Genomic DNA, 15,175 nt, shown 5'->3' on the forward strand with positions numbered 1-15,175 from the left:
CCGGACCAAATGAACAGCTCAGAATTTTTCTCTCTTGGGTTGAATATAGTACTTCTGAAAGGCTGCAAAATGTTAGCAGGTTTTAACAAGGCCAGAATCCAGCAAGTTGTGTGATAAAAATCAGGACGTTGAGTAATGCGCAAACCAAGCAGGCAGTGAATAAGGCTGTGACACAGGGGTCTAACTTTTGGATTGTGCTGGAGGGGCTGTGTGTCACAACTGGCATTCTCAACCCTATTCTTACCCCATGTCACAATTCTAGCAACCTCATTATTGGAATGTTCCTGGAAAAAAGAATGAGGCAAGTGTGGAATAGGGCAGTGAAGATCCTACACTTCCGAAAAATCATCTAAAAACTTCTACTGTACACTTGCATTCAGAATAGTTCCTTCAATTAAAAAGCTGGTAAGGTGGGGCTCAAAATAAGTCTCATAGTGAAACATCAGTTACAACTTTAACTATCAAGTTGTGACCAGCTCTTCCATAATACTTCACACTTCTGCAGCTCCTGAGGATCTCCAAGTGGTTTATAAACATCATCTCTCTCAATCCCACCAACCCCCTATTTTACAATACAGAAATTGAGGCAGAATGACTGGCCCAAGATCATGCAATAGGTCAGTACCAGAGCTGGGACCAGAACCCAGGGATCCCAAACACTGAGTGCCTTGCTCTGACCTCTTGATAACCTCACTCTCTCCCCTTGAAACAAACAAGCCAACCTGCATATTGTCCAAGAGATTTCATCACTTACGCTTGGGATTGATGTGATCTTCAACATTCCAAAGAGCATTGGGAGTCTCCTTCACATATGGAGTGCAGGTGACTTCCACCTGTTCCCAGCCCCTGAGGAACAGCAGGACAGTCAGTCACCTACCTCCCGAAGGAGAGCCACTATTTACAATTCACAAAAAGAAAAGGAGTACTTGTGGCACCTTAAAGACTAACAAATATATTAGAGCATAAGCTTTCGCATTCAAATTGACATTCCTCCCCCAAGTCTAGCTACCAATTAGCACCAATTGCAGCATCCAACCTAACAGATTCATTTCTGTGTACCCAGAAGTCCTGCCTTATCAGAGTATAAACAGAAACTGGACTGGATTTGAGGCTTGTCTAAGGTCACAAGACTGCTGTATATATGAAGATCAACACTTCCATGTTGGGGTTCCTCAAATTAGGTACCGAAATCCATATTTAGGTACATAAATATCTGGCTTGATTTTCAGAGAAGCTGAGTATGTGGAGCTCCCATCAACTTCAAGTCAACTTTTAGATTCTCCCCAGGAAAAGCAGTCACCATTACCTTAAAAGTCACTTCATACCTAGAGCAACTCCATTACAGAAACAAAGGAATTGCCATAGTGGATGAGACCAATCATTCATTTAGTCAATTATACTGTCTCCAAAATGGCCAGTACTAGATGCTCAGAAAGAAAAATACAATACCCTTAAGTGGGAAACTACAGAACAACCTCCATATAGGTAGGGTGACCATATTTCCCTATGCTGAATACGGGACACCTGGTAAAATTACTTGTATTCAACAGCAATCAATCGTATAGCTGTTCAAATTAACATCAAGTTGACTGAGCCCATTAAAAAGAAATACTGCGTAGTTGGATTCTTTTTATTTACCTTCTTATCTTTAAGGCTTTTGGATGACACACACACCCCTACCCCCACACACACATGGGGTGGGGTAACACACATACACTGCCCTCCAGGCTTGACTGGGCCCCCAGGACAGACCCGCCTCTCCTGGAACCTGGCACTGTGTCTTCCCGAGGCAACATGTGGGAGGGCATGCAGGGTCACATGCGCCCCCTCCCCAGATTTCTGCCAGGGTTCACACCAGAATGTGGCCAGCAGTAGTCTTTCAGCACTGTGCAGGAGGAAAGGGACGGCAGCTGCTTCCAGCCACAGGGGAGGAGGAAACGGGGAAGGGGTGACCTGGCCTGTGTCTTTGCAGAGCTCATCTCTTCCCCCACCCCTACCGCTCCCGTGTGGCTGGAACCAGCTTGTCCCTTCCTGCCCACACAGTGTCAAAAGGCAGCTAACACCTCCAGGCTGCTGCTGGCAACCGACATAACCCAGCCGCCTCCTGTCCCCTGGCTACAGCGCAGGCAGGAAGGGGTTAAGCCCTAAGGATACATTGTGCATCAGGGCCCAGCGAACCTGACTGCAGGGACTTCAGTGAACATGGCTAGAGAGGTGGCTCAGCAGACGAGGGTGCCTAGGGGGTGGAGCAGCCCCACGTTCTCTGGGAGCAGGACCCGAGGTTGGGGGGCAGGCAAAGAGGGTGCTAAGCCCCTGCCCTGGGGGCTGCTGTGGAGCCTGCAGGGTTGGGGCATGAACAGGCTGAAAATCGCTTCCTCCCCCAACTCCAGAGCTTAGCTGAGGGGAGGAGAGGCTGCCCTGTGCCAGTGCTGTGAGGGACTTTGGCACATGCAGGGCTTGGCTCCTCCTGGCCAGTGCCCCAGGCCAGAGGATCTTGGGCTTTCCAGGGGTGCCGGCCAAGCTAGAGTCAGTGTGGGAAAGGAAGGAGTCTGCTGGCCAGGCTGTTGATAAGCTGAGCACTCCAACCAGGGGCTGGGAGAGATATTGAAGAGCAGCGGGGCGGGGCAGGGGAGGGGAAAATCAGGGAGAGGACAGCAGAGGGGAAGCACGTAAAGGGCCAATGGGTGAGCAGCAGAGGCGACATGTAACCGGCTGCCTGCCCACACTCACCAACCACCACAGAAACGGGATGGGGAGTGGGGCCCTGCTGGCCAAGAGCAGGCATGCAGCAGGGGCTGCGCTGAAGGACCAGCATGGGGAGCAGCCAGCCCTGCATGCTGCATCTCTGCCCTGCCACCAGCCTTGCACACCCACCCTCATCATCGGCCCCTTGACCCTCCCACCACTCACCGCTGGTGAGCAAGCGGCTGGCAAGCAGGGATCCAGCCAGCAGCAGGACCCACCAGGACTGATGGGGGGTAGGCAGAAAATATAGGACAATTTGCCCGTTTTAAGAAAAAGTTGGGACACCTGTAGGAGGGCTTAAATACTAGACTGTCCCTTTAAAAATGTGACATCTGGTCACCCTACCTCTAGGAGAAGTTTCTTCCTATCCTCACTCTGTTAGCAGGTGGCTTAATTCCTGAAGCATGAGCTTTACGTCCCTTGCAATTTAAAAAAAATCATAACTTAATTGCTGATGATCTCATAATCCATACAAATGTCTAATCTTTTTGCTATACAGTTGGCTTTAATGTTGTCTTAATGTTGTATTTTTACTATGCAGTTGCAGTTGGCTTTAATGTTGTGACAATCAGCTCCACAGGCTAAGTTTGTGTTGTGTAAAAAAATATTTCCTTTTTATTTGAACACTGATGCCAGAGGCAATCAGTCCATTCTGAGACAATGAGTTCAAACTCTGGGATCCTTTTTTTAGATCAGCCTTATTCCACGTTACCTCCCAGGAGACTGGGCCTACAAGAACAGTCTTGATAACTGTAATGCCTCAGGCTACTCAATCACTGACCATCAGTGAGAGCACTATCAGCGTGCATAGGCTTTTACAGAGATCTGGAACAAATGAAAAACTTTCCTCTTCCAGAGCCACTTGTTGCATCTCATACTCCAGATCTGTGCTCACACATAGGAGAGAAGGGTGTGGGACACTATTGTGGTCCAGGTCTTCCCATTAAAAAATGAACAGGAACCAATATAAATATAATAGCAAGGGACTGTATGGTTCAGAGGATTGTGGAATGGGATATGGAGCCTTTAACCTCTAGGTCACTGGTAGCTCCTACATCTAAATGAGCTGGTGATGTAAGAGTCGCAGTTTCCAAGGGTCTATGTTGCAACCATCCTCAGCACAACTGTCTCCCATGCTTGCAATTTTTTTGCAAAAGCCAAGGATTGACTGGCTTATGGAAAATGATCTCATCACTCACGCCTAATGCAAGTCCCCCCCTTGAACAGGACTGAAGCACACCCCCATGTTGATATCTGGGATGGACCTCTTGGTAAAGGACTTTATTCTCTAGAAGTGCCATTTGCTAGCCCCTTCACTGTAGTGGATTTTATAACCCTCATCCAAGATTTCACTCTGATTTTCTACCTTTCAGATGCCCTTTTCGTTTTAAGAAGAGAAGGAAAAATATAAAGATGTGTATTTCCTGGTCCAAATTAAAAACTGCCACTGAACAAGGGGATCTTGTGTCAATTGTGTAAGAAAAGGAACATCAGCTGCTAGCATGAAACTGTTGGCAGGAAGAATCACAAGCTAGGCTCAGAGATTATTTACCATTTTGGCAGCGTCTTCCCAGAGGACCCAAGTATGCATCCTGTGGCCAGATGGGTCAGTCGGATCTGACTCCGTAGGACTTTAATGCGTTTCCCAGCCTTCCTGCCCACAACCTCAATCCGCCAAAAATCGTTGGCATCTCCTGTTCCATTCTACCATACAAACACACCGCCAAAAAAAACCAAAAGCACGTGTCACTGGAGAACAAGACACAGAAAACAGGAGCTTCTGAAACTTTACAGTGTTGACAAAACTGAGTGGATCAGACCCAGCTTAGCCTCCTGAGTGTTAACAATAAGGATTCCCCAGCAGGAAGAGAATTTTATAGACACCAGCAATGCATGATGTATCCATGCTTACTATCTACCTATGTATTTTCCTCCAATCCCAAAATTCTTTGCTTCAATTTCATATGTGGCTCTCAAGATATGAAGTTACATTTTAAAAGGATTTTAAACTGGATGGTTTGGCTGGGTAGCATAGTGCTTTTATTGAGTAGTCTCTTGCCTCTGGGCATTTAAAACTCAAAGCAGATTTCATTTACAAACGTCAGAGCACTGCTCAGTTTAGACCCTAGAAGCCATCTGTCTATACCACAAGGCTATGTACAGAAAATAATAACTGTCAGTGCAGCTTTAAAGTTAGAATTTAAAGAGTCTGGTGCTGCCAAAGCTAGGGTTGTGGTGATAATTTAAAGCTATTTGTTTGTGCACATTTTGGAAAGATCTTAATTACGTGCTATTCTAATTCTTAATTCTTACACACTGACATACATCATGTATTAACCTGTGTAATGAGCTCCAACTTCCATTATAACCTCCTGTGTACTTTAGAATCATAGAACATCAGGGTTGGAAGGGACCTCAGGAGGTCATCTAGTCCAACCCCCTGCTCCAGCAGGACCGATCCCCAATTAAATCATCCCAGCCAGGGCTTTGTCAAGCCTGACCTTAAAAACTTCTAAGGAAGGAGATTCCACCACCTCCCTAGGTAACGCATTCCAGTGTTTCACCACCCTCCTAGTGAAAAAGCTTTTTCTAATATCCAACCTAAATCTCCCCCACCGCAACTTGAGACCATTACTCCTTGTTCTGTCATCTGCTACCACTGAGAACAGTCTAGAGCCATCCTCTTTGGAACCCCCTTTCAGGTAGTTGAAAGCAGCTATCAAATCCCCCCTCATTCTTCTCTTCCGCAGACTAAACATCCCCAGTTCCCTCCGCCTCTCCTCATAACTCATGTGTTCCAGTCCCCTAATCATTTTTGTTGTCCTCCGCTGGACTCTTTCCAGTTTTTCCACATCCTTCTTGTAGTGTGGGGCCCAAAACTGGACACAGTACTCCAGATGAGGCCTCACCAGTGTCGAATAGAGGGGAACGATCATGTCCCTCGATCTGCTGGCAATGCCCCTTCTTATACATCCCAAAATGCCATTGGCCTTCTTGGCATTTCATGTATTGTAAGTGTTCTCATGGATAAGAAACTGGCTAAGAGACAAAAAACTAAAAGTAGGAGTAAGTCTTTTGTCTTGGGATGAACCTCCCTCAAGCAGAAGGAAGTATTATTCTTACTATTCACTTACTATTCCGTATCCAGTGACCTGAAAGTGCTTCCTTGTCATGGGGGCCTCATGCTGGTGACTGTGAAGATTTCTAGAAGTCCTGAAATTAAATTACAAGTAAAACACAGTTTTCAATTTTACATTGAGAATGGTTTGTGTGAACAGCTTTCATTTTGGTCACCAATAAAGATTTATTTATACAGATTCCACAGCACTTTACAGGCATTACAAATTTATTTCTGAACCATATATATAGGAATCACTTCACATGCCACATTCAAACACCTCTGGAAGTGTTCAAAAGTGTACTGACCATACACAGTACAGTTTAGGACATAGAAATGAATAGTTCAAATGATACTGGGAGGCAGAATTTTAAGAAGAATACAATTACCCAGGGCATTAGGGCTAACATCCCTGTTCTTGCAAAACATGCCATGAGGTCTTGACCACTCTTGATAGTTAGTTTTATTTTCCATGCAAAAGACTGCACCCTCTAGCAGCACAAAATCTCCTAGCACCATGCTGAACCATTAGGCTAGGATTCAACAGAAAAAGTATCACTTGCCGCATCATTTGTGTAGCGCCTAGCTTTTTCTTGGTTCTTCCATCCCAAGTCCAGCCCTCCTCTGCATGTGAGAGTTGACAAGATCCAGTGTTGCCAACTCGTGGTTTTATCACAACTCTCATATATTTGGTGTTTTTCTTAAAGCCCCAGCTGCTGGAATCATGTTATTATTTAAGAATCTCAGCTTTCCCTTACAAAAAGTAAGTTTCTAGCTCTCATGGTTGCAGAGAAAAGTTTGAAAACATGGACCCTCAACAAGGTTCAAAAGCCAAAAGGCAAAAAAAAGCACCCAACATTTACTATTTTTTAAATCTCATGATTTTGGGGGATCTGATTAATGCTTTTTGAATGCTTGGGGACGGCAATACTGAAGGTCACAGAGTAATATAGCACAATTTGCAGGTCAATAGAAGTCCTGTATATTTAAATAAATGAATGCGTAGAGAGGACAAACTCCTCTGTTGTGCAGTGAAAGGGGGGGAAATGCAGATTTAAAACCAGCACACCAGGGTTCCCTGCCATTCGTTGAAGAGGAAGACCTCAAGACAAGCCTGCATATCATTTTAAACAGTTTCACGGCTGTAGTCTCAGTGTCTGACTGGAACTTCAGCAGGGACATGCCAGGTACGCAAGGCAATAATGAGGGTACTTTTTGCCCCATATTCCTGGTATGTTAGGCAAAAGTTAAGTACTTATCTTGCTTGACAAACTGGAAGGGCGGGAAAGGTCTGGGCACAAACAGAATTAATGGTCTGAAATTCCTGTCTTGCTGTGGAATAGCCCTTAACTTTGCATACCATGCAGCTGGACAGATTTCTCAGGAGCTGCAGATGGTTCTCTCAAAAAGAAAAATATTTCATTGTGATGAAGCTGTTTAGAGGTCTCTCATCTCAAGAAAAGACAGTGGCTCAGAGATCCCATTCAAAATATGGGACTGTACAGAGGGAAACTCCACAAACCCCATGCTGGGAATAGAGATATGGAGAAAAGTCTACAGCAGAGGCTCTCAGCCAGGGGTCCAGGGCTCCCTGGGGGGCTGCAAGCTGGTTTCAGGGGGTCCTCCAAAATAAACCAGAGAGCAAGGCCAGCGTTAGACTCGCTGGGGCCCAGGACAGAAAGCTAAAGCCCAAGCCCTGCTGTACGGAGCTGAAGCTGAAGCCTAAGCCCCACAGTGCAGGGCTGAAGCCGAAGCCCAAGGAACTTAGCTTTGCGGGACCACTGTGGCTTAGGGCCCTGGGCAACTTCCTTGATTGTTACCCCCCAATGCCATCCCTGACTTTTAATCTACTGGATATGCAGAAAAACAGTTGTTGTGGGCCAGGGAGTTTTTATAGCATGTTGCAGGGGAGGGTGTTTCACAAAGAAAAAGGTTGAGAACCCCTGGTCTATAGCACCAAAGAACTTGTTGAAGGTCTGTGCTAGCCTAATTCTAGTCATTGGCATGTCAGATCTCACACCACCATCCCCATTTACCAATCCTACGGCAAATGCTAATTCTGTTCAACTCCCAGAAAACATGGATTGGGAGATACAACCTCTTATATTTTTCTATGATTTCTTAAACACCTTACTCTTTGTGCTCCAGCCGGATAACATCTCCATGCCTCACAAACTCCACAGAATGGGAAGGATCTAAATGATCTGCTGGCAGAAAAATTTAGACAATAGCACCAGGTTTAGAAAAGGTATCAATACTCTTAGAGACGGTATCAGAATGCTGATCTCAAGCCAAACAGAGGATGCTCTTAGCAAACTCATTTCATTGGACCACAGACTCGGTGCAACCCCTAGAATCAGTCTAAGGACCAGTCTCAACTGTTATCCCTGGAACCATATAATGGCAGCTTCCAGACAGCAGATACAGTTCTAAAATAAAGAGATTGGCTGCCCCTGGGTACACCAGAAAGGCTGAGAGAACAACACTCAACGTTCAGCACATATATACTTTAAATATATATGAAGGGTTGTTTTTTTTAGCAGCAGCCAATCAACTTTAATCCTCTTAAGCACTGCTAGTGCAGGAAGGAAACCCTAGATACGAAGCGTGCTTCACATATAGTTTCTATGTTCTAAGATGTGGTCTACATAGACAACAGGTCCCCAACGTGCAATATTCCATTTTTACCAAAGCAGCCTTCTACTCAGACCAATAGAATATTGCACGCTGGGATCCGCAGGCTCTGTGGGCCACACATATGAATTAAAGAAAATGGTAACTGCAATCTGCCCCATTCTATACCTATAAATTGTAGTCCTTGGTCATCTGGCACATTACTAATGCAGCCATCAGTCGAGCAAAGTTAGGACATCTCACCTGTACAGTCTAGGAGGAATATGAAGATGTGATTGATAATCTCCCTCACCCCCCAAAATCCTTTACTATTTGGGAAGAGATCCCAAGAATATAGTAGTAAAAAACCAGAAGTATCAGTTAGACAGTCCACTTTGCTAGAGTTCTGTTTACCTGTGTTGGGATCATGTTTCTTTATAACCCACAGGTTATTCAAGTCCTTGTGTAAATAGGCAGTGACCTGGAAACACAATAATAAACCATTTCATTTCACCAACAAGCCAGGATCTAGCCAAAGTCCAAGATCCATCCATCAGCAGGGCACAAATACCAAGTGCATCCAGTGCTGATACAATAAAATTAAATACAGGATAACTTTGTGATGTTGTCCCTGAATTAGAAAGTCCTGGCTATTGGACATTGCTTAACCCAGACACATCCCTCACTTGTTTAATGGAGTTATGTGTTACCAATGTGTGTCATGTCACTTGTAGCTGCAACATCTCTGTCTGCCTTTTCCCTACTGCTCTGCAAGTGCTGTGCATCCCTGGTAATAACTTCTAAATGATATCATAGAAGTATAAAAATGTAGGACTAGAAGGGACCTCAAGAAGTCATCAAGCCCAGCAGCCTGCGCTGATGAAGACCACGTAAACCTAGGCCATCCCTGACAGGTGTCCTTGCCATCCCTGCACAGGTGGCCAACTTGTTCTTTAAAACCTCCAATGATGGGGATTCCACAACCTCCTTTGGAAGCCTATTCCAGCGCTTAACTACCTTTACAGTCAGAAAGTTTTTCCTAATATCTAACTTAAATTTCCCTTGCTGCAGATGAAGGTAGGACAAGAAGTAATGGTCTTAATGACCTATCTATATAGTTCTCTCTTTTCTCTCAGTCCTAGTTCAGAGGCTCTTTCTACAACAAGATCTTCTGTTCTGCAAACACAAACTTCCTGATATTCCTCAGCTGATATCAGAAATCCTGGGCCTGACATCTCGATCACTTCCACAGCAACAAACTGCAAATATCACCAAAGGATGGTTAGAATTGCTGATTGGGAATAAGCAACAGGAGCAGACATTGAGATCCTATTTCTAAAGTAATTGTTCTGAGTGATAGAGAATGGAGGAAAATGAAGCAAATAGCTGTCTATCCTCAACATCTTTCATTTGAGGATCTCAAAGCACTTTACAGACACTAATGCATGCATTGCAAAGCACATCTTCTTAGGAAATCTGCTGAGGAAGCAGATTTTGCTGGGGTGATGCTTAAAGAAAGTCAGAATTTGCTATATTTTTGTGCTGCCTCATTCACTAGCACTATATGTTATGGGGTTGCTGATTCTCTCTTTGGTTTATTATAATTTTAATTATTTATCAGAGGTGTCCACAGAGTTCAGACTGGTGCCTCTTACTACTTTTAGTTTATAAATATAAAGAAATATAAATCTAATCTAATGAACAAACCCTCACAAACTCCCCAGTCATTTTCATCATTATCCTCAAAACAGAGATAAGGAAATTGAGACACAAGAGGAGGAAGTTACTTTCCAAGATCACAGAGGAGGTCAGTGGCAGAGCTGGGAACAGAAAGCAGAAGTCCTGACTTCCATTCCTCTGCTCTTACTCTTAACAATGCCCCCTTCAAGATCAAGAAGTGAATTTGCTTTAAACAAAGATTTTCACTCTTTTCCATGAGGTGGCAGCTGCTCTCTCTTTTCATGTTGTTTTGGCATGCAAGAAAACCTCCTTATTTTAATGCACACTTAGTATCGCAGGCCACCCATCCTGGTGTAAGAGTGGTATGAACTCAGGCACCTGTACTGCTAAGATTTCCAAACAAGGGCAAAGCTCAGCACCCTATCCCCACCCCCTCATGTGGTGCTCAGAGGCCAGCATAGAATATAAGTACTTATGTGGTCTCTATCACCATGATGTCTCAATGCTCAGGGCAATAGGTCTTTAGGAATGTCATGCTAAATCTCAAGAGGGGAACTGTAAAGAGTTGCACCTTCCCAAGCAGAGTGATAAAAGACCATGACAACGGGAAAGAGCAGCTGCTTTTATTAGAGGATATAAACCTTCAGGAAGCTCCAAAGTCAGCAGAGCATGCTGGCTGCAGTGAGAGACAGTGGTAGAGTGATGCACTGACCTGCTGCTGACGAGCCCCCACGCCTTCAGGGTACAGGTGCCAGTGCGAATGAAGGTATCCCCCTGCCATCCGAAGGTTCTTCATTGTGATCACAGAACCATAGGCCAGGTCTGAAAGGGGAGACAACAGGTCTTAAGGAGCTCTCCTGTAAAACGTCATCTACAGTCAAGCTATAGTGCGGTGACTCAAGGTATAAACGCCTCTCTTTCTTTTGAGGCAAGCCTATTTTCCTTCTCATGCATAATTATAGTCAGCTCACTATCCCCTTACCCACCATCATCCACCACAATCTACTAAAAAGACAAAACTAGACTGAGGCACAACATTTGCATTTCAAAAAAAAGTGGAAGAGAGGGAGGATTTTCCAAAACCTAACACAAATAAAGTGTTGTTTTTATTTTTAAAAAATTAAATCACAACAATTAGAGTATTTGGGTTTGTTTGTTTTTCTTCTTTACAGGGACATGGTCAATAAGAGAACTAGTCAATTTAAAAAACAAAAGTTTTAATAGCTTCTGCAGTGACCTTCTGACAATTTTTGTGGCTCTAGGACCATATCTTACCATTTTTAAAAATGTTCTCTCAGTTGTTGCGAAGGCCTCAAACAATAAAAGAGGAGAAACTGACTGACTATGCTGGAGTCACAGTGAAATTGAGTATATACATACTGCTGTCAAATATACAAAGTAACACAGAGAAAACAGAAAAGGAAATTTTCTTTCTAATCTTTAATTTCCAGGAATCTTTGATATAACTCTTATTATAAGAGTAGGCAAAAAAATAAAGAAATAAATAAAATGTAGGAAATAGTTTAAATCCTTAGCGTCACTTACAGCCGCTCTGTGCCCATCAACAATACGAAGAGGCAGTAAGGCAATTAACCAGCTACCAGGCAGCATCAAATTCGCTTAGTGGCTCTTCACCACCTTCCCTTATAGTCCCTAGTACAGGAGGCCTGGCTGAGAAAAAGAGGGTGTGGCCAGAACACCACTGCAGTCTGGTGATCTTCAACTGACGGATCAACCTTTTGGAGCAGTGGACAGTTGAGCAAAAGTTAAAGCATTCTTAAAGCTGCTCTAAATTGCTCTGGGGACTCAGTGGCCCCTAGCTGGCTTCAGGATCTGGAAACCACAAAAGAGGCATACAGCCGTCTTTGTCCCCTAAGCCCAGTCCGGCACTGAACACAGCACAACTGGACCAGAGGATCTGACCCTAAGTATGAGTTTTAAGTTGATGGAGTCTCTTTAATGTATGCCTTTCCCTTGCAGGGATGGAAATCCAAGCACGTTACATTGTCTTAATAACTACAAAAAAGGTAAAACCGACAAGTCAAAAGTCTTATTTCACTGTCCCTGGCAGAGTGAAGGACAAAAAGTAAAGCAAAAACAGACATGACAAAAAATAGACTCAAGCTTTAGCATTATTTCAGTTTTGTAATGGCACGTGTTATTGAAAACACACAGAAGAAAGTATTAATAGGGCACTGCAGCCTGGCACGCACACACGCATCCTCAGCATGCGTGTTACAGCACTCAGGCTTTTTAATATTGGGGGCTGTAATTGCAGGTCATATGCTTGCTCCTAGTCATGTGCCTTACAGGAAATCACATATAAAGGTTTCGTGCCTCTTGGAGGGGGGCAAGCCGGAGAGACTTAGGATTAGGGAAGGATCCTGAAGGGGGCTTTCCCAAGTATCCAAGGTCTACTAAAGAGGAAGGATGTGTCCTCCCCATTCCCAGCTGCAAAAAGTGGTCCCTATGTGATCCAAAGAGCGCCTCAATGCCAACTAGCAGGGGGCCCACCAAACTGTAACTCATATGAGGCCTGACACACTCACTACCCCCAAAACACTGTTGTCATAATATTACTCCTGGGGGAATTCTGCACTAAAAATAAATAAAAATTCTGTGTGCAATATTTTAAAATGCTGCAAATTTTATTTGTCAATAAATAAATGTGGACGCTCCAGCATTGCAGTGTGGAGCACAGGTCACTGGCTGCACGGAGGTGAGAGATCGCCCTGCAGCCCCCCTTCCCTCCCCACGACAGGGACTCAGTGGTGAGGCTGCACCTGACCCTGATACAGCACAAGTGGTGGGCCTGTTCCAGAAACACCCCAGGGCCCTGACCCTCTGTGCCAGGCACACCTGGTGTGGGCAGGCAGGCTCAGCCCAGAAGGATCCTAGTGTGGAGAGGCTTAGTGTGGGGGGGTCTAGGTACTGGGTGAGAGGATTCTATGTGGGACAATCTGGGTGCGGGAGGCTCAGTGGGGGATCTGGATGCACTGGGGCTCTCTGGGAGGTTCCGGGTGCAGGGGCAAAGGGACTCTGCAGAGGGCTCCAGGTGAAGGTGGTTGGGGGTCAGCGGGGGAGGAGGGAGGGTTGGGTGCTCAGCTGTAGGGGTCTGGGTGCTAGGGGAGTGGGGCATGGTGGGATGGGGGTCCAGGAGCAGCTGGTTGGGATTCAGTAGGATAGAGGTCCAGGTGCAGGGGGATTGGGGCTCATTGGGGTGGGGGTTCGATGGGCCTGCTTAACGGGGGCGCCCCAGCTGCTGCTGCTGCAGCAGCCAAGGGGATGCTGCATGCCAGGCACCTGCTTTCCCCTCACTTTCCCCATCCCATCCCCCTTTCCCACTGCCTCTTCCCCATTCCCTCCCTCTTCCTTCCCACACTGTCCTCTGCCCCATCCCCCTCCCCTCACTCCCACATTCCTCTCCCCTGTCCTATCCCATCCCCCTTCCTTTCCCACCGTCTCTTCTCCCAAGCCCAGCACACATAGAAGGTGAGGACAACCGGCATTAGGACCCAGGAGATGGTGTCCAGCTGCAAAGCCAGCAAGCCAGAGGGGCACCCTCTCTCACCTAGACAGCTCTGTTTTCACAGAAATTGGGGAATCAAGGGGGGGAGGGGAGCAATGGCACCACACCTATGTTTGTTTGGAGGGCAATGTCCCTCTGCCCCTCCAAACTATGCCCATGGGCATCCCCAACCCTGCCCCCTATACAATGATTTATCTCTCCACCAGCTCTTTTAGGCGCTGGAAATGACTCACCTGCACTGCTGGGAAGGGGCATGTCACTGCTCTTGCAGTTTCCCTTTGCTTCCCTGTCATATTCTGCGGGAAGCAAAGAAATCTGCGGGGGACATGAATTCTGCGCATGCACAATGGCGCAGAATTCACCCAGAAGTAATATGTGTCTAAGAAGTCTCATGTAAGGTATCACATGAAAACCGGTGAAATGTTGGTCATGAATATCATTGCACGATGCATGTATGGGTTGTGTACAAAGAATTAGGTATGTGTGCCAGAAATATACTCTTAAAATGTATTTTGGGGGCAGTGCATAAATCAAGCCTGCCCTAGACAAAGGAATATGGATTCTCCTGTCTGACTGGCTTGATTACAGGAGAAGACAATGGAAGTACATTTACATATAAGGTAAACAAAGCAACCAAGCTAACAAGCAGGGGAAGAAAGAGCTTAGTAAGCACACGCGGATAGAGTCTGCACCCCCAGCAAATCTGCCTGGGCTGGACTGTGGGAACATGACAGTATGTACCAAGCCTTTGTGGTTCCCTGCAGGAGCCCCCTTGGCCTACTACACTGCACCCTAGGAAAGGAGTAGTGAAGGTAGGTCCCCCAGGCATGCCTAGAGAGGCTGTATGGAAGCAGCCAATCTGAGACCAGCAGGCTCAGATAAAATGAGCTTCAGAACCTAAGCAGATCAGCTCCTGGCTTGGACCAAAGGGGCAAGAAAGGGTGCTCCTCTCTGTCCAAAGGAGCTCAGATGGCTGCATTTGCTTAAGATGGGAAAGAGAAGGGCTGAGAACTTTAACCCTGAGGTAAGAGGTTTTTTTTAAATTAAATTAAATTTTAAATTAAAGGGGCCAGGTAGGAAGAGGCCCAGGGAAGTAGCAGCAATGAACTGAAATAAGCAGTACATGCCTGCTGTTTATAGGGTCTTTGGGTTGGAAGCTGGAGTAGTGGGTGGGCCATTGTTCCCCCACGGACAAAGTGGTATAAACCCCGAGAAGAGGACAAGGCTTGTTTGGAAGCCCAAGCGAAGGGCTGAATTTAAAGGACAGAGAACTGAGGTTGAAGACACTGGTAAGAGCAGATAGACAGTCTTGGTTGGATTTTTGTTACCTAGAAGGGTTCATTAGGATTGTGTGACCTGGCCAGAGAGCCAAGCTGCTGGAGACCCGCCAAGCAAGGCTGACAACCCACAGGGGGTGCCAGGAGTAGGAAAAGGACTGCAGTACTGCACCTAGTAGCAGGAAGCACTCAACAGATGAGTGCCCCCTGCTA

General features: G+C 45.7%; 1 protein-coding gene across 1 annotated transcript in view; it reads right to left on the minus strand.

Annotated features, from left to right (window-relative positions):
• POMT2 (protein O-mannosyltransferase 2) overlaps positions 1–15,175 on the minus strand; it is a 48,312-nt gene that overhangs the window by 15,125 nt on the left and 18,012 nt on the right. Inside the window, 6 exon segments of the mRNA XM_077819191.1 lie at positions 755–846; positions 4,298–4,449; positions 5,880–5,958; positions 7,998–8,070; positions 8,891–8,957; positions 10,869–10,978. Of these exon segments, the coding sequence (XP_077675317.1) occupies positions 755–846; positions 4,298–4,449; positions 5,880–5,958; positions 7,998–8,070; positions 8,891–8,957; positions 10,869–10,978 (573 nt within the window).

This window comes from Eretmochelys imbricata, chromosome 6 (assembly GCF_965152235.1).
Source record: "Eretmochelys imbricata isolate rEreImb1 chromosome 6, rEreImb1.hap1, whole genome shotgun sequence".
NCBI classification, from domain to species: domain Eukaryota; kingdom Metazoa; phylum Chordata; order Testudines; family Cheloniidae; genus Eretmochelys; species Eretmochelys imbricata.